The 26,712-nt window shown below is 47.5% G+C and overlaps 1 protein-coding gene across 1 annotated transcript; it reads left to right on the plus strand.

Moving 5' to 3' along the window:
• On the plus strand, positions 1 to 26,712 carry HELT (helt bHLH transcription factor). The gene is made up of 5 exons (XM_089903545.1): positions 1 to 217; positions 24,657 to 24,841; positions 25,160 to 25,384; positions 25,659 to 25,755; positions 26,190 to 26,712. Exons 1-5 carry the CDS (start codon positions 1 to 3, stop codon positions 26,687 to 26,689), a joined length of 1,224 nt encoding a protein of 407 aa, XP_089759671.1. The 3' UTR covers positions 26,690 to 26,712.

Genomic DNA, 26,712 nt, shown 5'->3' on the forward strand with positions numbered 1-26,712 from the left:
ATGACTGGAGCTCGGCCTTTCCAGGCAAGGGTCCCAAGCGATCTGGCCTCTAAAGGAATTCTCCAACCCTCCACTCTCTCGAAAGGGGCTGACGTGGAGAAAGCCCTGAAGCATCCAATGAAGCCAGGGGACGTCCCTCTACCCCAGGACTGTCCCCAAGTCGGCCCCATGTTGGGCACCAAAATTGATGCCTGGATTATCTGGGTGGACCCTACATGTAGGGTCACAAGTATCCTTGTAAGAGGAAAGCAGAGGAAGATCTGACTACAGAAGAGGAGAAGGCACTAAGATAGCAATGAGGTCAGAGGAAGGGGCTGCAAGTCCAGGAATACAACTGGCCACTAGAGGCTGAAAATGGTGAGGAGACAGATACTCCCCTGGAGGCTTCAGAAGGACCCAGACCTTGACATCAGCCCAGTGAAAATGACTTCAGACTTCTGACCTCCAGAACTATAAAGAATGAACCTGTGTTGTTTTATTACACTAAGCTTGTGGTGATTTGTTACAGTAGCAAAAGCACCACAATTTATTGGTGACTTTATAAACTGCTATATTTATTGCATTTTTACAAATGCTTAAAAAATTTTACTCCCGGACTTCAGACTATACTACAAAGCTACAGGAATCAAGACAGTATGGTACTGGCACAAAAACAGAAATATAGATCAATGGAACAGGATAGAAAGCCCAGAGATAAACCCACGCACATGTGGTCACCTTATCTTTGGTAAAGGAGGCAAGAATATACAATGAAGAAAAGACAGCCTCTTCAATAAGTGGTGCTGGGAAAACTGGACAGCTACATGTAAAAGAATGAAATTAGAACACTCCCTAACACCATACACAAAAATAAACTCAAAATGGATTAAAGACCTAAATGTAAGGCCAGCCACTATAAAACCCTTAGAGGAAAACATAGGCAGAACACTCTATGGCATAAATCACAGCAAGATCCTTTTTGACCGACCTCCTAGAGAAATGGAAATAAAAACAAAAATAAACAAATCAGATCTAATGAAACTTAAAAGCTTTTGAACAACAAAGGAAACCATAAACAAGACGAAAAGACAACCCTCAGAATGGGAGAAAATATTTGCAAATGAAGCAACTGACAAAGGATTAATCTCCAAAATATACAAGCAGCTCATGAAGCTCAATATCAAAAAAACAAACAACCCAATCCAAAAATGGGCAGAAGACCTAAATAGACATTTCTCCAAAGAAGATTTACAGATTGCCAACAAACACATGAAAGAATGCTCAACATCATTAATCATTAGAGAAATGCAAATCAAAACTACAATGAGATATCATCTCACATCGGTCAGAATGGACATCATCAAAAACTCTACAAACAACAAATGCTGGAGAGGGTGTGGAGAAAAGGGAACCCTCTTGCACTGTTGGTGGGAATGTAAATTGATACAGCCACTATGGAGAACAGTATGGAGGTTCCTTAAAAAACTAAAAATAGAACTACCATAGGACCCAGCAATCCCACTACTGGGCATATACCCTGAGAAAACCATAATTCAAAAAGAGTCATGTACCAAAATGTTCATTGCAGCTCTATTTACAATAGCCAGGACATGGAAGCAACCTAAGTGTCCATCGACAGATGAATGGATAAAGAAGATGTGGCACATATATACAATGGAATATTAGCCATAAAAAGAAATGAAATTGAGTTATTTGTAGTGAGGTGGATGGACCTAGAGTCTGAAATACAGAGTGAAGTAAGTCAGAAAGAGAAAAACAAATACCATATGCTAACACATATATATGAAATAAAAAAAAAAAAGGTTCTGAAGAACCTAGGGCAGGACAGGAATAAAGACGCAGACATAGAGAATGGACTTGAGGACACGGGGAGGGGGAAGGGTAAGCTGGGACAAAGTGAGAGAGTGGCATGGACATATATACACTACCAAATGTAAAATAGATAGCTAGTGGGAAGCAGCCGCATAGCACAGGGAGCTCAGCTTAGTGCTTTGTGACCACCTAGAGGGGTGGGATAGGGAGGGTGGGAGGGAGATGCAACAGGGAGGAGATATGGGGAAATATGTATATGTATAGCTGATTCACTTTGTTATAAAACAGAAACTAACACACCATTGTAAAGCAATTATACTCCAATAAAGATGTTAAAAAAATGTTTTTAAATGCTAGCATTTTGGTTTCTAACGGGGAACAACAGAGATATATAGATTTGGTGGTGGTTTTCAGAAAGATCCAATGTGAATGGTAAAATCTTTCAAAGTGGTGGTGCCCTAAGGTATTACTACAAAAGAATGTATGATGAGTGCTTCAAACATATCTAGGGACTTCCCTGGTGGTCCAGTGGCTAAAGCCTCCACACTCCCAATGCAGGGGGCCCAAGTTCAATCCCATCAGGGAACTAGATCCCATCTGCCGCAACTAAGAGTTTGCACGCTGCAGCTAAAGATCCCGTGTGCCACAACTAAAGATCTCACACGTGGCAACGAAGATCCTGCATGCTGCAACTAAGGCCCCACGCAGCCAAATAAATAAATAAATTTTAAAATTTAACCTGTCTACACCATTATTACAAAAATGTGAATGAAGAATAAAAAGTAAAATGGTAAAATAAATGTGGATACAATAAAAACATCTAGGAATAGGAAAAACTATATAATATAGTAAAATTTGGCTTAGTGGTTAGAAATTACCAATGAAGTTTGATAGAGTGCTTAAGAAATTGGAAAAAGAATCCTAAAACTACTATCCAAAGAAAGTCAAATAAAAATTGATATCCTAGCAGAAAAGCTTTCATATAAAACACTGAAATTTGGGTCCCTGGTGATAGAGTATGATTTACTGGATCCTAAGTATATTTATTCATAAGAGGACTATATTACCCTATGATTGTTAGCTTTCAAGAAATTGAACATTACTTTCAATACCGCTAGACAAAACTGAAACCAGTTAACTGAATCTTTCCAGAAAACTCTGTTTGCTATTAAAGTCATTCTTATTCAATATGAATGATAAATTTGGTAAATCCGCAAATGTGGTCAATTCAATGAATTCATCATTAGCCAAGTTTCATTTCCACAAAGTCAAATTTTAGTCAATCAGCTTGTATTACATTTACCTAAAATCAACCAAAATCCACTCCATCTCTTACAAACAAGAGATAACTGATTACAGCGGGGCATCGCTGGCAAAAGCCCAATCATTTTTTGTATGAATTGACCATAATTTACAATTTGCCCCCATTTCAGCCCTGAGTTCTAGTGCATTAGTTATTACTAGTGCCTCCTTCACATGGCGGGAGCTGAACTACTGAAAAATTAATGAGACACAGCCATGGAAAAGGCCAAAACTGAGCCCCCGTGTCACCCTTATCAGAAGAATGCGGCCTCAGATATTAATTTTCTGCCCATACTAGCTTCCTAGGACTGCCGTTACGAATTACCACACACTGGGTAAGACAACAGAAATTAACTCTCTCAGTTCTGGAGGCTAGAAGTCCAAAATCGAGGTGTCAGCAAGGCCATGCTCTAATCTGCTCTACCTGTTGCCTGCTGTCCTGGGCCTGCAGCTGCGTGACTCCAACCTCTGCCTCTGCTGTTACATGTCTTCCTCTCTGTGTCTTCATACCATCTTCTTATAAGGACAACAGTCATGTTGAATTAAGGGCCCACCAGTCTGACTTCATGTTAATTAATTATATCTGCAGTGACCTTGTTTCCAAATAACGTCAGTACTCGGGGGTTAGGACTTCAACACATCTTTTTGGAAGACACAATTTTAACACTGTCTTTGCCCTCACCGCCCAGGCACTTATGGTCAATGACAGTTATATTTTAGGCATTTCTCTCTCATGTCCCTTGTCCTTTCTCTTTTTCTAAGTTATCTGAAAATATTTTTAAGTGATAAATCGTACAGACCAACATGCTTGACTAATACAAAAGCAGTTTTGGTTAAATTAAGCTTTGTAAATAAAGTCTCTTACTGAAAAACCTGGCTAAAATAGAGTATATAATTTCCCCCCTTTTCTATTCCTCTTATTTTTCTACAACTGCTTCACTTGCCTCAGCAAACTTTCAGTCCATATTTTCTAGAACAATTCAAATTTAGTGTAACTTTTCAATAAAATTGGTAAAGAGATCACTTTAATGCAATGTAATTGCAATGTTTCTTCAGGCTTATCAAGCAAATAAATCCACAAATGAGAAAATCTCCTTTGTCAAGCATCCCAGTTTGGGGATCAGAAAATCTCACTAACCAGTGGAGATAAACAGAGGCTGATGGAAACTTGGGCAGGGGGGTGTGTAGGAGGGCACTGATGTCTGAAGAGAAGGCCAGGGTATGAGGGTAAAAGCAGGAATGGGCCGGAGGTACATCCCACCTGTCTCCCTGTAGGTGCCACACCACTGACAGGAAGGACACCATGATTTCATAATAATTTCATTTTTAGCAGAAATACGTCCCTCCCCCTTTTCTTCCTGGTAAGTAAATGTCTGAAGAAGGAACTTGAAGCCAAGACTAGAAAAGGAAATAGTGCAAGAGTTGGAACTGGAAAACAAAAGCTGAGATGAAGCCAGTAAGGAGAGCAGAGCCAGGCCAGAAAACGTCACAGTCCTGGTGTCAGGTTCCTCTTCTGGCCCATCACGAGAGCTGGGACCTGGTCAGAGGGCTTCAGAGTCCATTTTCACAGGGTAAGGTAGGTGTCAAGAGGATAGAAAATGAAGGAAAATTCAAGATATGACAGAGAGGATAGTTTTCTCTGAACAGAGAGACTGGAGGGAAGAAAGGTGGGTAATAAAGAGATGAGAAGGGAGAGGAACAGATCTGTGATGTGAGACAGCTACTCTGCGACCCTGACATGGAAGCTGCATTTGCAACAGAAAAAGAGGGAACAGCTACTAAGGGGTTTAGGGGTCACAATAATCCCAGCAAATACCTGCTGAGCATAAGCTAGGTGCCAGGCACTGCATTAGAAACCTGGTGGATGGGAACAGATGTGGTATCTGCTGTCAAGGAGTTTACTGTCAGACGTGCATCTGTGTGATGATACTACAAGATAATTACCATATTGGAGGTATGACCAAAGGGCAGTGAGAGAGGTATGCTGAGCATCTCCTGGGTGCCTCTCAGAAGGCACATCCGAGCTGAGTCCCTAGGGAAAGCAGTTGCTGCAGGGCTGTAGAGAGGACGGGTGTTCTCAGCAGAGAACACAGCAAGCAGGTCGGTGTTGCGAGAGCAGAGAGAGCGAGGCTGAGAGCAGCCCAGCTGGGACCTCTGTGAAAGACTTGGGAGCCGCGGAAGAGCCTTTAAGCTTTGTCCTAGAGCCGGTGCGGAGCCACTGGCAAATTCTGATGAGGAAGGCAACGTTATCTGATTTGTGGGACAAAAAGATCTTTCTGGACCCTTTTTGGAGGTTGGCATAACAGGGAGAGAGGATGGAGGCAGGGAGGCTTGAAATAAGGAGAAATTAGCCTCTGAGAGAAGGAGGAACTCCTTGTCAGAGCGATGGGGCGAAGGAGGAAGAATGAATGGAAGATGGGTGCGTGAAGGGGAAGGGGGAGAGAGTGGAGGGGGAGAGAGCTCCTTTTAGTGGTAGCTATTTTCTTTGTGAAGTAAGACACCAGGATATCTCCAGAGAAAAGCGTGTCAGGTGGCATGGAGGTGGTGTGAAGCAAGCCTGGGATGATGACATGGGGCGGGGGGGGCGGGGTGACGAGAAGCAGGTGAAAGAGCTTTGCTAAGCAGTCTTGAGGGTGCAGTTGGGGTTGGATGTCAAAAAAGGGGAATGCTGATTCGGGATTTATCAGCATTACTCGGGTCCCTGGTTTAAGTAGAAAGATGTAAAGCTGAACTGACATCGTGCGTGTTGGTCTGCCAAAGAAAAGGGACAAGGGCATTGAGAGAGCTGCTACAGGGTGGTTGAAATGCTGCACCGTGGAGTCCGGGTGGGAAAGGAGTAGAGGCAAAGAGAAGGGGCTCATTACGCCTGAAAAATGTGGAAGAGACAAGAACTAGTTGTCACGAGGGGATGGGTGGGGGTGCTTCTCTTCACAGCATTTGCCTCAGTTTAATTAAGACTGAATGAGGTCCTTCTTTGATGGCTGTTCTGCTGCAGCAGGTACAGGCTACATGAGAAGGGACCCTGTCTACTTGGTTCATCACTGTATCCCAGTGCCTTGTGCAGTTCCTAGAGCATAGTAGGTGCTAATTAAATTTTTGTGGAATGTTTAATGAGAGAGCTGGAAGGTCTAGGAAAGGCTGGATTATGTTCAGAGGCATTTGGACACTTTCACAGGTGGAATTTTCCAAGAATAATGAGACCCAAGGCAGAGCACTGCAACTGGAGGCTGAGTGGAGAGAGAAAAGCACATAGGTGAAGAGGTCAACATGCAGATGCATCGCAGCCCCAGTGTTACGTTTATGGGATCACATCTATGGTGATGTGGAAGCAGAGCTGAGACAAGGTAGCTCATGGCCTTGCAGTAGGCAAGCCTTGGGGTGTGAACGAATGAGCAGCTCAACAGGAAGTGGTCTCCTCAGACAGGGTCTGGGCGGGGAGGACTTAGCACGAACAGGGCAGAATGGAAGATGCTGAGTCACAGGGTCACGGTGACTTCGCCTGAGGAAGCACACGGGGGAAAGAAGGTTGAACGCAGGAGTGGAGGTGATTGGAGATGAAGGGGGTGAAAGGCCAGAATGAACTGGCTCAATTTCTGGCTAGAACTTTATCTAAAACGCATTTGAGATTGCCGCAGGTCCCAGGTGTGGAGAAGGCTGTAATCACTGCGTGCATCTAGTTGTGACACTGAGTGGAGGGAGTGTTGGCTAAAACCAGGAGCAAGCGTGGAGAGAGGTCACCCAGGCCAAAATCATCATCGTGAGGAAAATGTTCTGCACGTGATGCATTTCAATTTTAGGCAGAAATTACCTGTGAAAGTCAGTTACGACGCAACTGTTTCATGTCAGCTTTTCAAAATTCCTCTGCAAATACTCTTCCTTTTGCATGACTGCTGAATCAGATCTGCCTTTGCAAATTGCAGAAGTCTTTGGGTAAAAAGACTGTGTATCATAGTATTATTTTTAATAAGCCTGTGACCCAATTGATTTGAATCATTTTATTCTAATGATTATTCTGTGATTCCGATCAAACATTAGATTATTTTGATTATTCCTAGATTGGCTCTAATGATTTACATTTTACCAAAGAACCAGCTTTGGGATTTGGCACTACCTTCTTTCATTTTCTGCTTCATTAATTTCTGCTTTTTATCTGTGTTCCATTGCTTCCTTTGGCTTTGTTTGGCTTGTTTTATTGTTCTTTACTTAAAACTTTTTTTGAGTTGAATGCATAATTCACTTCTTTCTTTCTTTTTCTTTTTCTTTTTTTTTTTGGCTGTGCTGTGTGGCTTGCAGGATCTTAGTTCCCCGACCAGGGATTGAACACGGGCCCTCGGCAGTGAGAGCACAGAGTCCTAACCACCGGACTGCCAGGGAATTCCCGACTTCTTTCTTTCTTTTTGGATTGATTTAAATATTTAAGACTATAAATTCTCCCATGAACTCAGGTTTATCTGTGCTCTATAGGTTTCATTATTGCTGTTTTCTAGAAATTTTACAATTTTGATTTCTATATCTTCTTAATATCAAGAATATTTAATAAAGGGATTTTAAAATTCTTTAATGGGAAGTCCCAAACATACACAAAGTACAGAGAATAGTAATAATGAATTCCTATGTACCCATCACCTACCTCCCATAATAATCAATATATGACAAATCTGGGTTCATCTTACCCCAAATCCCAGACATCTTATCATTTCCTCTGTAAATATTTCAGTGTGTAAACGGAGAGATTTTTAATTTCCCAGTGGAAGGGACATTTTGTTTCTGGCTTTATTATTAATGTTTGGTTTTACAGCATGATGATCACTGAATATTTTCTGCACTATTTATATTCTTGGAATATCTGTAATTCACAGTGTTACATGGGCACTTGTGAAGAAGGTACATTCTCTGTTTCCAGAATACAGAGTTCTATCAATATCTATCAGTTAGATTTGCCTTACTTAACTGTGCGGACTAGTAGTAGTAAATGTAGACTACTTATATTGCTTGCAATTTCTACTTTATGAACGGAGTTGCCGTGTTATCCAGTGCACAAATCCCCATCACTATTATATCTTCTTGTAATTACACCTATTAGCATTATAAAGTGCCCTTACTCAATAGGGGGTTTTTTTGGCCTGAATTCCATGTTGTTTGATATTAAGAATGAGCTCTCTATTTGTATAGCTCTCTATTGTATATTTGTTTGTTACACTAGAGCCTGCCCTTTGTTTTCAGGGTGTTCTTTTTTTAAATAAATTTATTTATTTTTATTTATTTTATTTTTGGCTGCATTGGGTCTTCATTGCTGCACGCGGGCTTTCCCTAGTTGCGGCGAGCGGGGGCTACTCTTCGTTGCGGTGCACGGGCTTCTTATTGCGGGGGCTTCTCTTGTTGTGGAGCACGGGCTCTAGGCGCACGGGCTTCACTAGTTGTGGCACGCAGGCTTCAGTAGTTGTGGCTCGCAGGCTCTAGAGCGCAGGCTCAGTAGCTGTGGCAGACGGGCTTAGTTGCTCCGCGGCATGTGGGATCTTCCCAGACCAGGGCTCAAACCCATATCCCCTGAATTGGCAGGTGGATTCCCAACCACTGTGCCACCAGGGAAGCCCTGTTTTCAGTTTTGATCACAACCATTCTTCTAAACATCTTAGACTTTATCATATGTTAGCACTCTTATCACTCAGGGTTTTTAATTGCAAACAGCTGAATTCACTACAGTGTTTAAACAGAAAAGGATATTAGGTAGCTTACAGTAGTTCCAGGACAGGCCGAGAATTAGTCCAGGGGCCACACAGCCAGGAACAAAGTCTCACTGGCACAGTCTAGGTCAATTCCTGTGCCCTGACTTCAAGGGAAACTGGGACACTGAATTCTCCTTTCCGCCTTTGGTGGAGATTTCCCCAAATATAAGAGGTCATGTTTGCCACAGTATAATAAATACCTTTTACAGCAGTGTCCCTGAAGTTTCAGGTATAGAACTTTAACTCCTAACTAAAAATAGTTCATGAATCTATAAACATATTCCCCTGATATCATGCTGTGTGTAGCTGTTTATTGAATGAACGCAGGACGTTCTCTAAAAATGTCCCTGCCTTTACCAAAAAATAATATGTGATCACAAGTTTTGATTTCCCTTTCTTGCTTCTCTTAGAATCACTACTTCCTCCTTGTTTTTGTATCCAGAGCTCTTATTCTAGGCTTGCAGCCTCTCACCCAGGATACTAGACTCTTTTCTGATGGTTCCCTGACTTTTTTTTTTCCTCTTCCCAAACCATCCTACATACTGCCCATATCAGACTCTCTGGCATTATGTTCTGGAAACCTGGTGTCAGGGTCCAGGCTTTGTATAATCTCACTTGGCAAACACGTGCTGAGTGACTGTGCCATGCTAGGCAATGCATTAGGAGCTGGGGGTTCAAATACGAGTAAGATAAAGCCTAACCTTAAGGGCCTCTCAATCTAGTGGGGCAGACAGACAACCAAATAGGAAAATACAACATAAAGTGCTACAATTGTGACACACAGAAAGAGTACCTAAACCAGTCTGGGGCAGACATAATCTAGGGAGGCTCCTGGGAGAGGGTATCTCTGAACAGGGTGGGGAAGGATACGTTGGATTCACCCAGGAAAAGAGGGGCGTTGTAAGCATAAGAAACTGCCTGTGCAGAGCCAGGTCGACGTGAGGGTGCTTAGTGCTTGAGGAAACGCTACAAGTACTTTAATACAGGACTGTCAGCTGCTTAAAATAACAAAGCAGAAGACGAGTATCTTAGGGCAAGATATGATGTATTGAGGAGCTGGGATACTTTTTTTAAAGCCAACAGGAAGCAGCTGAAGTCTTTTTAGCATTTTAGAAAGATCAATCCAGCAACAATACATCTAGAGTGGATTGGAGGAGCTTGCTGGTGGCAGGCAAAAGGTTAGCTGTCGCCAAAGCGCATGAGAGAAACTGGGTGGCAAGGGTGGTGGCTGCGAGGATACCAAGGGTGGACAGGCTGGAGAGGTGTCCAGAGGGAATCAACTGAACTCAGTGACCGTGGGATGGAGAAAGAGAAAAGCAATAGTAAAAGGAGATTCAGGATTTGTGTTCCGTCAGCGAAGGAATTCTAAATCGAGGCTTTGAGAGGAGGTGTGAATTTGGGGATAGAGGGCAGAGTGCTGTTTTGAATGTCCCAAGTTTGGGACACACATGCAGAGGGATGCAGCGGGAATCTGGAGAAGGCCAGATGCCCCGGGAGTGGCTGAGGAGCAGCTCTGCCCGACCTTGGCACTCCCACTGCAAACACCTGGAAGCTTTGAAAGATGCTGAAGCCTGGCCCCTGCCCCCAGAGGTGCTGATACAATCGCCCGGGGAAGCAAGATCAAGGCACCCAAGGGATTCTGCTGGGCAGCACGGGCTGAGCCCCACTAGTACAGAGAGGAGGGTCAAGCCTGCAGGGTGCCCTTCCCCTCTCTACCATTTACCCGTCAGGTGACCATGACAAAGTCATTAGCCCTCTGGTCTTAAGTTTCCTCCTCTAGGTAATGAAGATCGTAACACTTCAAAGAATTACAAGTATTAAATAAAATAATGTGTATACAGCACCTAACACCATTCCTGGCACATACTACAGACCAGACGAGCTGCAGGACCACATCTGAGGAAAGGCATACTCTCGGCCACATTCCTAAAGAGAATCAGCCTGTTTAGTAGGAAGGGAAACGAGGAATCTCCCAAACCTTTAATGGACAGAATGACACCCCTTTGTGTCCATGCAATCTGGTGGCTCATGAGACAGTCTTAGAACTGACTGCAGGAAACAGAAGGCAGTATGACATCTCAACACTCAAAGCAAGGTTCCAGCAGTTACAACTCTTGGTTAAGATACGACACTAGAGATGCAATAAATTCATCCACCTGTGTAGACAGATACTCATGAAGCTTGCACTGTGTGCCCGGCAGCATACCTATTTGGCATTCCTTCATTCTTTAGCCAACATGATTGAGTACCTACTGTGTGCCAGACACCACACTAAGTTCTGGGGAAATAATGATAAACAGGAAAGTGATGGGCTATAATCCTGAAAGGGACAGACCCTGCCCCCTGACATCTCTCTAGTCTGTCCACTCCCAACATCCCCATAGCCGCCACCACTGCCACCCCGTAACTTCCTCCATGGGCTTCAGCGATAGCCTCCTAACTGTTTTGCCTGTCAAGCTCCTCCAATCTGTTTTACACTCATTTTACAGATTATTTATTGAATAATCACTCAAGTAAGTGTTAAATAACTACATGATTATGTGTCACAAGCACATGATCCTATGGGGTCACATATTAGGGGGCTTCAACCAAATAGGAAAGCCAGAAGGGCTGCCTGGAGGAAGTGACAACCAAACGGAGAAAAGTAGACGTTGGCCAAAGGGGAGGGCGTGAGAGGAGATTTCTCGGGCCTTGCACACCTCCCCATCACACCTCCACACCTTCCTCACTCAAATCCCTCCGCCTGAACCATCCCTGCACTCGGCCCTCTAGCCAGCACTACTCGTCATCCAAGATGCAGCGCAAACCTGGGTCTTCCTCACGGTCCTTTCTCCAACACCCCTCCTTTGTGTCTCCACTGTCCACCATCCACCATTCACCATCTATCTTCAAACCTTTTACCTCTTAGTGCAAGAGACATAGATGGCCGTGTCTCTCAGTTCTGTTTACAACTCTATCCAGCAGTTAATACAATACCAGGTATATTAGTCAGGGTTCTCCAGAGAGACAGAATCAATAGGGTGTGTGTGTGTGTGTGTGTCTGTGTGTGTGTGTACGAAATAGAGAGAACGTTGGAGAGAGGAAGACAGAGACAGAGTTTTTTTTAAGGAATTAGTTAAAGCAATCATGGTGGCTGACAAGGCCAAAATCTGCAGGGTGGGCCAGCAGACTTGAGACCCAGGGAAGAGGTGATGCTGCAACTCGCATCCAAAAGCAGTCTGGGGGCAGACTTTCCCCTTCCTTAGGGGACCTCAGGTTTTTTTCTCTCAAAGCCTTCAACTGATTGGATGAGGCCCACCCACATTATGGAGGATAATCTGCTTTACTCAAAGTCTACTGAGTTAATGTTAATCTCATAAAAAATAACTTCACAGCAACATCTAGCCTGGTGTGTGACCTAATATCTGGGTACCACGGCCTAGCTAAGTTAACACATAAAATTAACCATCACACCAATTAAAAACAGGTGTTTGGTAAATACTTGTGGAATAAACTTATGAAATCTGCTAATCATAGTTTTATTTTCTTCTTTATTTTCCTTTTTCTCTCTGCTTCGTCTGCTTCTCTTTGAATGCCATTCTCATATCCCTACACTTTTTAAACTTTCCTTCTTTTGTGTGTATCTTTCCCCCAGTGGTTTTTTCCAGGCATGCTGGGGGTCCCATCAACTGCAGAGATATACAAGGAGTCTGCTGTAGCAGAAAAGACCCTGGCTATGACCACCCCCATCCCTGGAGAGTCTCCCACTTGGCAGGAAAGGAAACCACAAGGGGAGGAACTTATCAATGTCAAACATAAGAGAATCAGGACCAGGTCTCCTGGCAACCAGAGTTCTTTCCATTTACTGTGGCAAAACCCTCAAGTGTGTATGGGCAGGGAAGGAATAAAAGGCCCTGTACAGGAGAACTCACCTCCTATAACCTGCGCTTCACAGAAACCCTGTTACACTGATCCCTGCCCCACTCTTGCAGGCAGAAGGAACCTGCTTACCTTGGGAGTCAAAGAATTCAGGAAGGTTCCAAGCCTTGGGTGTCAGAACCCAAGTGTTCACTCATCCTCAGGGGGGGCAGTGTGAGACCCACAGCAGCTGTGGAACCCCTCTTGGTCAGGTTTCTGAGTGTGGGGCTGCAGCACTAAGCCCCACTTCCCAGGACTTAACCTTTACCTGCCATCTCTGAGCAAATATAAGCTAGACCACACCCTACCTTCCTTCCTTTGCCCTCCTTCGTTCCAACAAACGTTTACTGGGAACCTTCTCCATGCCAGGCACTGCACCAGATGTTAGGGACACACAGATGAATAAGCGAAGGCTGCAGGCTCAGATAACTCACACGCCAATGGAGACAGCCTTGTGTGGCACGGCGGGGCTGACACAGCTGGGCCCTCTTGCCTGGATGTCACGTATGACTGGTCTCCTGGGCAGCCCTCTGGACGCGCTGACTCCCTGTTCCCTGATATATTTGTCCGATCTTCCAATTTGTTTATTAAAATACTGCAGCCAGAGAGGTGAGGTGCTCTGGCAAGACACAGCTGATCTTCAAACAGCAAGTGGAAGGCTGAACCCAGTTTCTTTTTAAGGCGGCCGCTGAAGTGGGTTAGCCCTTGTCTCAGAAATTGTTGAAAAGTTCCAACCACTAGAGGGCACCAACCAACCCTTGATCCATCCAGATCTGCCCAAATCCTGAAGCGCTTCCATACTAGGTCGCTCTGCTCCCAGATCTGTAATGCTAATATCTTTCATTTTTCTCAGAATGAGCCTTGAGAACCAGGCACGCTTTAAACTGAATCCACAGGCTGTACTCTTGCGCCAATCAGAAGGTAAGGGAGTTAAGCTGTCCTAATACAAATACGCCACAGGTTGTCTTATGAATAAATAGATCAGAACCCATGACATAAAAAATTTTAAAAACCTATGCTCGGGGCTTTCTCACGGTGGTTGAGAATCCGCCTGCCAATGCAGGGGACACCAGTTCCAGCCCTGGTCTGGGAAGATCCCACATGCCATGGAGCAACTAAACCCGGGTGCCACAACTACTGAGCCTGCGCTCTAGAGCCTGTGAGCCACAACTACTGGGCCCGAGTGCCACAACTACTGAAGCCTGCGCGCCTAGAGCCCGTGCTCTGCAACAAGAGAAGCCCCTGCAATGAGAAGCCCACGCACCGCAACGAAGAGTAGCCCCCCGCTTGCCGCAACTAGAGAAAGCCCACGTGCAGCAACGAAGACCCAACGTAGCCAAAAAAAATTAAAAAACAAAAAACAAAAAAAACCCCCAAAACCTATGTTCATCATCCTATCCATCTGCCAAAATCCAACATCAACAGATAACCACAGCATAACTTCCCATTGTTGACAAGCCATTGTACAGCAATGGTGTCTAATAACCGCCAGACTGTGGACCAGTGAACCAGTGCATCAAATTACCTGAGTTTGTTGGCTTTTCATTTTTTTTTAAGATACAGATTCGAGGACCACATCCACAAAGTTTTTTATAATGAGTCTGTAATGGGACCCAGGAATGTGTGTTGTCCAAAGGTTTCTGATGTGTAAGAGTCTGGAAGCCATTGTTATATAACTGGAGTATTAGAAATGTGGAGAGCAAAAATGAGAAAGAGTTGAATTCAAATACCTGGTGACTTATGGGTATATTGTACCTTTAGGAGCTCTGAGAGACCACTGGGCATACTGAGAATTGCTCCCCTGCTTTGTGAAGCACCAGCTACATTTGGTCATTGGAAGGTGGGTAGAGTCTCTGGGCTGAGAAGTCTCTCCCGTGACTTGTAATCTCAGTGGGACCAAGGCTACAGCAAGGTCAGGCGTCCTGCGGGAAGGGACACTGGTGGAGTTGGATCAGCTTGTTTGTATCAGCTCTACCACCTCACGGTTATGGACCTTGAATTCCCCAAGCCTTGATTTTCTTATATGTAAAATAAACACAATACTCATCCTATTGTTGTGGGGATTAAATGAGCAAAGATCTGCAAAACACTGAGAGCTGGGAGGGGTTCAGTGCCTGAGAAGTAAGGGCTGCTGTCTGTGTGTTGATCTGTAGTATTACTAGCCTGTGAGAGAGAGCAGGGCAGCACTGCCACTGCCCCCCCGACAAGGCATCAGTGGCCTGGGCTGTCGGCAGATCTATGTTACAAGATACACTTTATTTAACTCCAGCTGGTGGTTTCCTAGGAGGACTGTCTTTTCTAACATGCAGTCTGAATTCATCATGCAAGAAAGCACTCATATCCTCACAGCTGAGGCCAAAGAAAGAGAGTCTGCTCTCCCTTTCTGCTTCTACCACTCTTCAGAAGCTTGCAGAGTTTGATGATGACCCCCAGGCTCAGTCCCAATGGACCTTTTGAGTCCTGTAGACATTTCCTGCATCTCTCCTACGTCAGATCCTGGCGAGCGTCTCCTCCTTGAACCATCTGCACCTTTGCTCCTAGGAATCCCAGGAGCCTCTGAGCTCTCCTCCTTCCCTTCTGATGACCCCTTCCTGGCTGATGTCCTTCACCCACTCCTTGCCCATCAGCTTCCCCCAGGACTCTGTCCTTGGCCCCCTGCCCTTCTCCTTTAAGCTCTTCTTAAGTGATTTCATCCATGGCCATTGTCTGTCAGTCCCTGCAGGCCAAGGCACCCTTTTTATTTCTGACCTTCAGTTTCCTATCTCAGCTGTCTCTGGGCATCCACTTAGGGGGTGTCCATATGAACTTTAAAATTAATATGTCCAAAATTAAATTAATCATCTTCTCCTACATCCCCTTCCCCCATATACACCCCCCCCAACAAATGACCTTACATTCCTCCTTACTGCTAACCTCAATTAATGGTGTCACCACATAGTCAATTCCCAAACCAGAAATCCAGCAATTCTCTTCCCTATTCTTCTCCCACCATGTTTAATCCTACCCCATGCTCTGCAGATTTTCTCCCTCAAACATGTCCAGCTTGTCCCTAACCCCTATGCAGGACTTCAGCATCTTGACCTGAACCACTGTGACATAAATAAGTTAAATTCCTGGGTACTGGGCCTGCCCCAACCCATGACTGCCTCTCCACTCACCCTCTACCACACTCCTCCTCACAGTTCATGATCTAGTCAGACTATGTTGTGGTTCCTCAAAACCAGAAAGCCATTTCATGCCCTCACGCCCTTCCTTGTGCCAATCCCTTTACTGAGAGCCTCCCTTTACCTCCCAACCATCTTCACTTGGCTACCTCTTACTCACTGTAGTGGGTTGGTTGATGATCTCCCAAAAGATACATCCACGTGGAACCTGTCGATGTGACCTTATTTCGGAAATGGGTCTTTGCACATGTGATTAAGGGTCTCAAGATGAGACCGTCCTGAATTATTCAGGTGGGCCCTAACTCCAATGAGAAATGTCCTTATAAAAAGAGGAGGAGATGGGCTTCCCTGGTGGCGCAGCGGTTGAGAGTCCGCCTGCCGATGCAGGGGACGCGGGTTCGTGCCCCGGTCCGGGAAGATCCCACATGCCGCGGAGCGGCTAGGCCCGTGAGCCATGGCCCCTGAGCCTGCGCGTCCAGAGCCTGTGCTGCACAACGGGAGAGGCCACAACAGTGAGAGGCCTGCGTACCGCAAAAAAAAAAAAAAAAAGAGGAGGAGAGACACAAAGACAGCCATGTGAAGAAGGAGGCAGAGATTGGAATCACGCTGCCACAAACCAAGAAGTGCCTAGGCCACCAAAACTGGAGAAGACAACGTAGGAACTCTCCCCTAGAGCCTTCAGAGGGCACGTGGCTCTGCTGCTAGCTTGATTTTGGACTTCCTAGCCTCTAAAACTGGGAGAAAATAAACTTCCATTGTTTTAAGCTACCAGGTCTGTGGTAATTTGCTAAGGCAGCCCTAGGAAACTAATGCACTCACCTTTCGGGACTCAGTTCACGCATCATCTCCTCCAGGAAGTCCTCCCTGATTTTCTCCTACCATCACCCCACTCCTGCCAGCTTTATCTGATTCCCTTCCTGTGTCTGTCTCACTTGATAAACTCCTGAAAGGCAGCAATTGGGTTCTTTTTCCCATTGTAATATGAGGGTCCAGCACTGTTTCAGAAATAGACCAGGTGCTCAACCAGATAAACCCATGAAAATCTCAGCCCCGGTGCACCTCCTATGGTCTGAATATTATGCCAGGAACTTCACAAACATTCCCTCACTGACGCATCTCAATAGGCCTAGGAGGTAGGTACCATCATCTCTGCTTTATAGATGCAGAAACTGAGGCACAGCAACTTGCCCAAGACCACTTTGTAAGCAGAGTTAGAATTTATATCCAGATCTCTTTGATGAGCGTGAGCATGGCATTTTCAAAAAAACAGTGGTCAACTAGAAGAAGAGGGATGCTGGAGAAGAGTGGGGAAAAGATTGGGTCTTAATTATATAATTTTTAGACAAAGTCATTGTGTGCATGTACATGTCTGTGTAAGTAGTAATGAGGGTCGGAGTGTAGTAAACTAAAGAGGATCTAACTCATAATGCAGCATAAATATATCACAGCAGCTTCAAACCTGAGGCCTGAGAGCAAGGGGTGTTATGATGCATGAGGGATAAGAAAGGATGAACAGGGAGAAGGGGAAATGGGAAGGAAGAAGAGAGGGATAGTTCTTCCATGTTTGGAAACAGAACATGATTCTCTTTATCTTCTCCCCCACTTCCTCTTGCCCACGCCTTTGCCCCTGTTCTCAGAGCATCAGTGCACAGATGCTATCTCAACTCCTACTATGGTACTTGACCAGGTACAGGAGGCTTTGACCTCCAAAAGACACCCGTGTCCTAATTCCTGGAACCTGTGAATGTTACCTTATAAAGGCCAAAAAAAAGGACTTTGCAGATTTGATTAAATTAAGTGTTTTGAGATGGAGAGATTATCCAGGTAGGCCCTTAAATGCAACCATAGGTATCCTTATAAGAGAAGAGCAAAGGGAGATTTGACACAGAGAAGAGGAGACATCGATGTGACCACAGAGGTGGGGACTGGAGTAATGTGACCACAAGCCAAGGAATGCGGGCAGCCATGAAGCTGAAAAGGTAAGAAAAGAAACAGATTCTCCTCTAGCCCCTCCAGAGGGAGTGTGGCCCTGCTCTCACCTTGATTTCGGCCCGGTACTACTCCTTTCAGACCTCTGACCTCCAGACTGTGAGAGAATAAACTTCTCCAAAGTTTATGTTAATTTGTTATAGCAGCCACAGGAAACTAATATTGAATACACCAGCTCTTCCTAAATTACCTCCCTCTCATTCAAAACTTGTTTCTTGACAGCCTTCTTTAGTTTGGCGTTAGAGAGGATCAAAATCCAGTTATATCAATTCACACTAATGAGAGACCCTTAATGCCCTCAGAGGCAACAATGTTTTAAAAGGAGGGCATTTATAACTCCTCAAATTAATGTCTAATTGGTATGATTAGTGTAAAGAAACAAAGTGAATGGAAACTGCTAGCAGTCAGGTGAAAATTTAGGGAAATGGACCAACAAACAGGTAAATTAGGGTTGGGGTCTGCCCTCAAGAACGTTCCCCTTAGTCAGGGTCTTCTTTTCACTTGTGATAACGTATAGATTCTCCAAAAGTTCTCTGTTTGTTCTCAGTGATTCCAATGTTGCCCTGCACAGTGCCTGGCACATAGTTAAGTGCTGAATTCTGGTGGTGGATGAACGAGGAAGGCAGAGAGAGAGGGTGGATCCAGGGTGTCAGCCACATGAACAGATGGGGTGTCTGACAGACTACTGCTACTGGATTACTGTCCATACAATGGGATCTGTTAACACTCCTGGAATTTTCTCCTCCTCCTGAATCTTCTCCCCAAGTTCTGTGTTATTTACCGCAATTTACAACAATTTCTTATTGTCAGCAATATACACCTCTAACTTTGTGTGCACGGTCGCCCTGTAAAGCAGATGAAACCTTTGAGCTGTAGAAAGCACTCCCCTCAGTTCTCTAAGCTGAAGCTCCCCACGATGACTTCTGATGCTGCTTTAATACAGAGCAAAAAGCTGGAATTATCAGCCCCCAAAGAAAAGCCAGTTGCCTAGAAAAATCAAAGCCCAGAATCAACACGGTTCACAATATCTGTAACATACTTTCTAAGTGACGTTAATGTCAAACTATGGAAAACAACTCCTTCACCTATCATGCAGCCTCCCTAAGTGTTCTTACTCAATAGTTACATTTACGTTTCCCCTTGTTAGTTCTGGTAAAATATGACCCTACGGGGCCCTGTGACAGATTGCCAAAATAATCCCTGAAGCCCCTCTTCCAGTTTTCCTTCATTCATCAAAACTACAGTGAGCATCTACTACTTGCAAACTCTGGAGAGACATGCAGGAAATAAATCACTGCACATAGGAGGCAGTACTAAGGAAAATATTGCAAACACCCCATAGAATATTTGAACAAGCAGTGCTACAAAGCCCCCCTTGTTCAAAGGAAGCCTTTCAATCTGTGCACTGAATTATTTCCACTTAGGACAGCCTGAAGGTCCCCTCCACCTTTGCTCTTGTCTTTCTAGGCTACCCATTCCTACCTGGCACTTGCCAACTGGTAGCCTTCAGCTGTTAAATACCAAATGGTGGCCTCCAACTTCAGCTAAAGTGGTGTTTCACAAACTTTGAAGGGCACAGGAGTCAACTGGGGATCTGGTTCAAATGCAGGTTCTGATTCTGTTAGGTCAGGGGAGGAGCCTGAGGTTCTGCATTTCTAATGAACTCCCAGGTGACTACTACGCTGCTGGTCTGAGGACCACATTTGAGTAGCAAGTGATTAAGTAAAAAGAACTTCCTTTTTACTGAAAACAAAATACAGCCAACTTCGTAAGGCATCCGATTCTAGAGGCATAGGTGTAATGTTTCAGGACTTCCCGTAAGGAGAGAGAAACTGAAGGCATCGGAGCCATTGGATAGACGGTGGGGCTGGTGCCTAACCGTGGTTTCAGAGCTGCTACCTCATTCAGCAAAAACTCAGGTACTAGATCTAAAAATAGAGTTAGAAAGCAAAGAACTAAACTGGGTCAGAGACAAGAACAAAGGAGATACAGACCAAAATCTGGGGAATCACTCTATTACGGATACAGTTTTCCCAAGTCTCTGGTCTCCTTTCGGATTTGGGGTTTAGATAAAAGCCCACACCTTCAGTGTGTGTCCTCATGGCTGGAGACATCCCCCCACCATCACCTGGCTGCTCTGACAAGCACCGTCTCCTGACACGCACTTCCTGCTGACGTCCTTGCTGAGCTGAGAGCACTACTCATGATCAGAGGGAACAGAAGAATTTAGGGTGCTGAGTAAGGAAAAGCCCAGAGAAGTCACCAACCCAATAGGATGTGTGCTGCATGGCTTCTAGGATGGGCACTGGGGGTGACTGGGCACTGAGGGTGACTGCTGTGTTGAGGCTTCTGCACCGGGGTCTGACACAAGCACAGACCTTTTCTTCCTTATGAGAGGACACGCCCCTGAGCCATGTCCTTTTCTGAGTGGTGTTCCCAGCCTCTGGCTCACATCAGTGCCCACAACATGCTGTCATCACTGGACTTGGGAGAAGCAGGAACACATGGACTGAGGCCCAAGGACACAGTTGATGCCTCTGACAGCGATCACACCAGCCAAAGGCAGCAGGTGTCCTACAGAATGTCTGCCAGTCCTGAATCACAGCGTCCCTACTGGGACTCTCCTTGCAGTAACAGAGGAGTAAACTGAGGCTGTCGGCCCTGGAGGTCACACAGCAAATCAACAAACACTTGAGACAGCGGCTTGCTGTGCGCCATTGTCATTCCCAGTTCCCCTCGTGGTACCTCAGATTCTTTGGTGGGAAAATGGGTATCGGACCTGATGCTCTTCTGGGCTTCTTTCAGAGGAAACATCCTACAGTCCCACATTCTGGGATCCTATTCGCTTCAGAAATAGAGTCCAATGTGGGTTCTCTTTGTGCCTTGACCTCCTGGTACTTCAGAAGTACAGGAGGGTCAGCTACCGCTGTGTTTTCTCCACTCTCTGACAAGACTCCTCACATTTCCCCACTTGATAAAATCCCCAGGCCCACTAATGAATCTACAAAGTCTGTGTATTAAGATGGGAGGAAGAGGGAGAGATTTGAAATCACCCAGAACACTTCGTCTTAGAGCAATTTGGCTGAAATGACCAAATACCCACTAGATTTGTTTTCTTTCCATTCATTACCCCTTCCCCTTCCCAAGCCCATAAACCCTCAGTTTCTAGAGTTGGAAAGAAACACAAAAGAGTCCATTTCTCAGTGTTTGGAAGCTGTATGTCAAATCTATGTAGCTAAAACATTTTTTTAAGTAAAAATAATAATATTAACAATAATAAACATTTTCTGTTTATGATTGCTGTATTCTCCAACAAAGGTCTTCAGATGCCAGGAGTCTAAGTACAGACTACTATTGAATTAGCATCGTCTAATTTCTAAGTAGTCTTACTTCCTAGCGTTCCTTTGATTTTGATGCTAATGTTTGAATCACTTGAAATGGCCATGCTGTTGAGTTAAGGGGCTTCTGAACTTGGAGCCTTTTTTCAGCCTCACACCCCATGGGAGACACTCCTGGCCACCAAGCACTAGGTGATGTCACCTGTGCGAGGGAGCATCTAAAGGCCCCCCATCATTTGCCTAATTTGGGTCGATTTAACAAACCTCAGGCCAAATACTGGGGCTTTTTTATGGAGAGTGAAGCTTTCTCAGTGATGGGAAAAACTATGAAATGAATGAAAATATCATACAACAGCACAAACCCCACAAAACACCACTATGTGAGGTAAGCCTTCTTTTAGGTGCTCTGCCTATATTTACTTCCTTCATCCCAGTGGCCACCTTGTGACCTGGTAGATACAGTAATTATCTCCAATTTACAGAGGAGGAAACTGAGGCACGGCAGGATTCAGTGAACAGCCTGAAGCCTCACCCAGATGGTACGTGGTGGAGCTGGAATTTGAACGACTGTTTGGCTCCAGGGACCATAGCTCTTCATTATTCTGCTCTCATTTTGAGTGGAAACTCGGTTACCATCAGGGAACACTTTATCACCATCCTGGGAAGTAGGAGTAAAGGGACGATGACTGTGAGGGTCCCAGCACCCCCTTTCTGGCAGTGTGATTCAAGCCTTCCTGCCGGGAAGACAAAAATAAAACACACCCTTCCCCTCACCTGAATGGGAAAAGGCTTTCCCAGCCTTCCAGAATGGGCTGCAGACCCAGAGGACCTGGTGAGGATGGCCACCCCTGCACCCCACTTCCCCTCACTTCCCCACCTTCTTTTGGGCCCCTCCCCCAAGCCATAAGAGGGGACTTGCAGCCCTGGGCAAGATCTGGAGCCCAGCTCCCAAGCAAACACGGGAAATTAAACAGTTTGCACAGAATGAAGTTTGGCCCGTGGAAGGTGCCCGCAGCTGGCGGTTAACACCAGCTGTAAGAGGATCAACTCCTAGTCCGCTGGCTTAAAAAGGGGATAGGGGTGAGAAGTGTGCGCGCTCCCTTTTACCCATTCACGTTAGTTAATTTGGATGATAAGGGTTCGTGTTTAATCCCCTTGTGTGCGAGTGAATATACTGAAATCGACAACCTCTGAGAGGGCACCAGCGGCTGGCAGAGCAACCTGCGGGAGGGTGCGGGTCGTGCCCAATCCGGCGTGAAGCAGAAAAGAAACGTCGAGAGGAGACTGAGAGTACGACGGGGAGGACACCCTAGGGGTGCGTGGTGCGGACCGAGCCCCACACCTCCCAGACTGCAGCAGGTGGGCTGCTCGCGTCCCCGAGGCCCAGCCCGCCAGGCCCGCCTCTGCGCCCTAGGAGCCCCCTAGGTGCCACTGGAGAGCAGGGGTCCCCCCCCAGCCACCTCTGCCAAGGACTAACGACACCCAAAGGCAGAGCCCGGGCCCTGCCGTAGTCCAGCAGAGGAGAGAGAGTTTAGGCGAGGTGGGGAGCAGAGAGGGAGGGAAAGATGTGTCAGGAGAGGTCTCGGTTGTTCTCAAATGCAACAAATTAGAAAAAGGTGAGAGCTCAGCGGCTCCGGAGCAGGTCATAGAACAAAAAGCATTTTTACAGTTTCCATCTGCAAGAAACCTGGCCCCCACGCACAGCCCGCAAGCCTGGAGCCCCCAGAACGCGGGTTCCGGCGCAGCAAGTGACAGCGAGGCCTGGCGGTCGGGGAGGAGGCCCCCGGCTGCTGGGCCCGGCTGCCCGCAGAGGCGCAGGCGGAACAGAGCTCCCAGCCGCCGCCGCCCCCCTCCTGCCCCTCGCGCCAGTCCAGCAAATTTCCTCCCTCCTTTCGGTTCGTGCCTTCCCTCCCTCCTCCTCCCCCGATATATTCGCTCTCTAAAACCATAAAAAAGAGATCAACCTCCCTAACTTCACGGAGCCCTTTTCAGTGACAAATATTGATGCCCAAAGTGTCTGCGCTCTCCCGCCCCCAAACTTTAAGGCGCCCGCGAAAGGGAGACATAAAAAGTTAACAATGCTGTGAAAATATGTTTGCAGAAAATAGACAATCGTTGGATTAAACGTATTCAAGTATGAAATAATGCCTTTTTGTGTCAAAACTTGGGCGATGGGCGGGTACAAAAGTTCCCTGTGGCAGCTACTTGCTCCCTTTGTGAGCCGTGCGCTTTGGCGTCTCCACTTGGGCGCATTACTTAGAGCCCTCTAAGCGCGATTGTTTCTCCCTTTCTAATGACATTTACCGGATCAAAACATGCTGTTAATTCGATCAGAAGGCTTCACCCTCTCTGACAAAGCCACAATAATTTCTCCTGAAGTTTGTTAAATTGACCAAAATTAGGCAAATGAATAGGGGTCTGTAGGCGCCCCCTCTCGCAGGTGACGTCGCATAATGCTCGCCTGGGCCAGCTGCATTCCCCCTTTTCTTCTCAGCCCACTCTTCTCCGTGTTGCCCCCCAATCCTCCCACCACCCCCCTCACACACACACACACACACACACACACACTCACACGCACACACACTCACACACACGCCTGCCTGTCTTTCCTCCCCCACCCTCTGGCATTATTAAAATTTAGCCCAATGAAACTATTCATACTTTTCAATGGACATTTTCCTTATAGCATAATAGGCTACAAATTGAGCCTCTTCCCCCCGCGAAGAGAGAGCCCGAGGGGGGGAGAAAAGAAAGGCGGCGATGTGGTCAGGGAGTAGGGGGGAGCGTCGCGTGCCAAAGACCTGCGGGAGGGGCGAGGCGAGGCGGGAGCCTCTTGTGCCCGCCGCAGCCCCACACCTGCCGGGATGTCCGGACAAATAAAGCGGTGTAAACAAAAAGGGGGGAGATGGACGTGTCACCAAGTCGTGTGAGAAAAGCCTGGGAACAAACGGGGCGCCTCCGTCTCCAAGAGCTCTCCCTTGAACCCGGCGGAACAGCCTATTAAAGGCTTACTTAATTACTTTAATGACTCTGGACAGGCTTTAAAACGCACTCGGCGCTGAGACTGCGGGCTTGCTGGGATTTGTAAACAGGCAATCGTGTGAGACTCAGCGGTGGGACTAAAGGAGGCGACACTGTTTTGTGAGGGTCCTCGCCCCCCGGCGCCCGCGGCCGCTGCGCCCCTGCGCTCGCTCGTCCGCCGGCGCAGGTTTACCGCCTCCTTCCCGCCCCGGCTGTTGCCATGCTAATGTTATTCCCCCGCCGGTCACGTGTCCTTTGAAGGGCCACGTGGATTAACAAAGCTGATCTGCCCCCAGCTCGCCCCCCTCGGCTGCTAATTTTTTTTTCTTAACTTTAAAAAAAAAAACTGATCTTGAATGCATGCATCCCCCAAACGCAGCTCCCCTAATCCTATGGAATAATTCAAGTCGTGAATGCACTTGGAGCCCTGGATGACCGCTTTATAAGGCAGCCCCTGGTAGTTGGGAGGCTGCAGTCTACCTGGGACACTCGAGGAGGCACACGAGGCGAAAAGTGGACGGGTGCCTCGCGCCACCGCCTCTCCCGAGGGCGCGTACTGACCAGAATGTCAGGAAAGCTCAAGGAACGCAAAGTGAGTCGTTTGAGCCCAGATGGCTCTTGCGCCAACAGGGTGGGGGCGTCTGACGCCCGCAGCACCACCTGGCTGGACCGACGGGCAGGGACATTATCACACGGGACTTCTCCTGGAGAGGAATCCTGAGTGGTTTGAGAAGGGGATGAGGATAGAGGGAGGGGACGCCTCAGTCAGGGAGGAGCCCACGCCTGGAGGCTAGTGGCCACCTCCCCACTGCCCTGCTGCTCAGCACAGCGGTGTGGCCCAGCGGACGCTGGAAAGGGAGCGCACCAGCGCGGGTGTGAGAAGGCAGAGCTTATGTGACCCACTGTGGAGGGACAGGGGCCTGGGGCGAGTCCCTGGGCAGCGTTGAGGGCTGGGAGACAGCTGTGCCAGCCGTGCCTTTCACGACTCTCTGGGCAAAGCCATCCTAAACGTACAAACCTCTGTTCGCAGAGAACCCCCGTTTCCCACAAAGTGATAGAAAAGCGGAGGAGAGACCGGATTAACCGCTGTTTGAACGAGCTGGGCAAGACGGTGCCCATGGCCCTGGCGAAGCAGGTAACGTCGGCGGCCGAGAAAACGGTGCTGGCGCTGGGGATCCTCTGCCGCCACTCTCGGCAGTGATGCCGGGAGTCTGGAGCCTGAGAGGGCCTTGCACGTGTGGGCTCCCTTCCCGGGTGCCTGAGCGCTGAGTGAGCCCCGGGCGGCCCTCGCGCAGATCCACAGCAGCGCCCCACTCGCTGGTCCTCTCCGGATAAAACCTTGCACCCAGCCTGCCCGGGTTGGCCGGCACCCGCTGGGCCGCTTCGAGGAGCCCTTCCTCCTTTTGCAGAGTTCCGGGAAGCTGGAGAAGGCGGAGATCCTCGAAATGACCGTTCAGTACCTGAGAGCCCTGCACTCCGCTGATTTTCCCCGGGGAAGGGAAAAAGGTGGGCGCGGGTTGCGCAAAGGGGAACCTGGACAGGGACCGTGCGCCACACGGAGACCTGGGGGCGGGAGTGGGAGTGGGAGTGAAGCGGCGCTCGCTAGAGGTCTCTCGCTCTCTGGATGCTGCCGGGGCGGGGGCGGGGTGGAGGTGGGAGCGGACTCCTGTGAAAGCTAGGGGGACTGGAGCACAGGTGTCTGGGGATAGAGGTTCCGCGGCCTCCTCTCAGGTGGGGAGGGTGGGGTCAGACTCTTAAGGAAAAGGAAGTCGCTAGCTGGCGTTTTTCCAGTCTCCAGAGTAACAAGAGGAGAGGGCGGGCGTCCAACGGAAACTCCGGCCAGGAAACATGATGGGAGGTGCTTGGCCCCCGCCTCGCGCTCCCGGTCGGAAAGGGCGCTCACAGTTTTTTTCTTTCTACGGTTTTTCTCGCCCCTCCAGCAGAACTGCTAGCGGAGTTTGCCAACTACTTCCACTACGGCTACCACGAGTGCATGAAGAACCTGGTGCATTACCTCACCACCGTCGAGAGGATGGAGACCAAGGACACCAAGTACGCGCGCATCCTCGCCTTCTTGCAGTCCAAGGCCCGCTTGGGCGCCGAGCCCGCCTTCCAGCCGCTGGGTTCGCTCCCGGAGCCGGATTTCTCTTATCAGCTGCACCCAGCGGGGCCCGAGTTCGCAGGCCATAGCCCTGGTGAGGCGTCCGTGTTCCCGCAGGGCGCGGCCCCGGGGTCCTTCCCCTGGCCACACGGCGCGGCCCGCAGCCCGGCGCTGCCCTACCTGCCCAGCGCGCCCGTGCCTCTTCCGAGCCCTGCGCAGCAGCACAGCCCCTTCCTGACGCCCGTGCAGGGCCTGGACCGGCATTACCTCAACCTGATCGGCCACGCCCACCCCAACGCCCTTAACCTGCACACGCCCCAGCACCCCGCGGTGCTCTGACGCCGACTCGCCCGCAGATTTCT

The sequence above is a fragment of the Delphinapterus leucas genome, chromosome 21 (assembly GCF_059928025.1).
Source record: "Delphinapterus leucas isolate spDelLeu-1000000601 "Yukka" chromosome 21, BTC_Dleu_Yukka2, whole genome shotgun sequence".
NCBI lineage: Eukaryota > Metazoa > Chordata > Mammalia > Artiodactyla > Monodontidae > Delphinapterus > Delphinapterus leucas.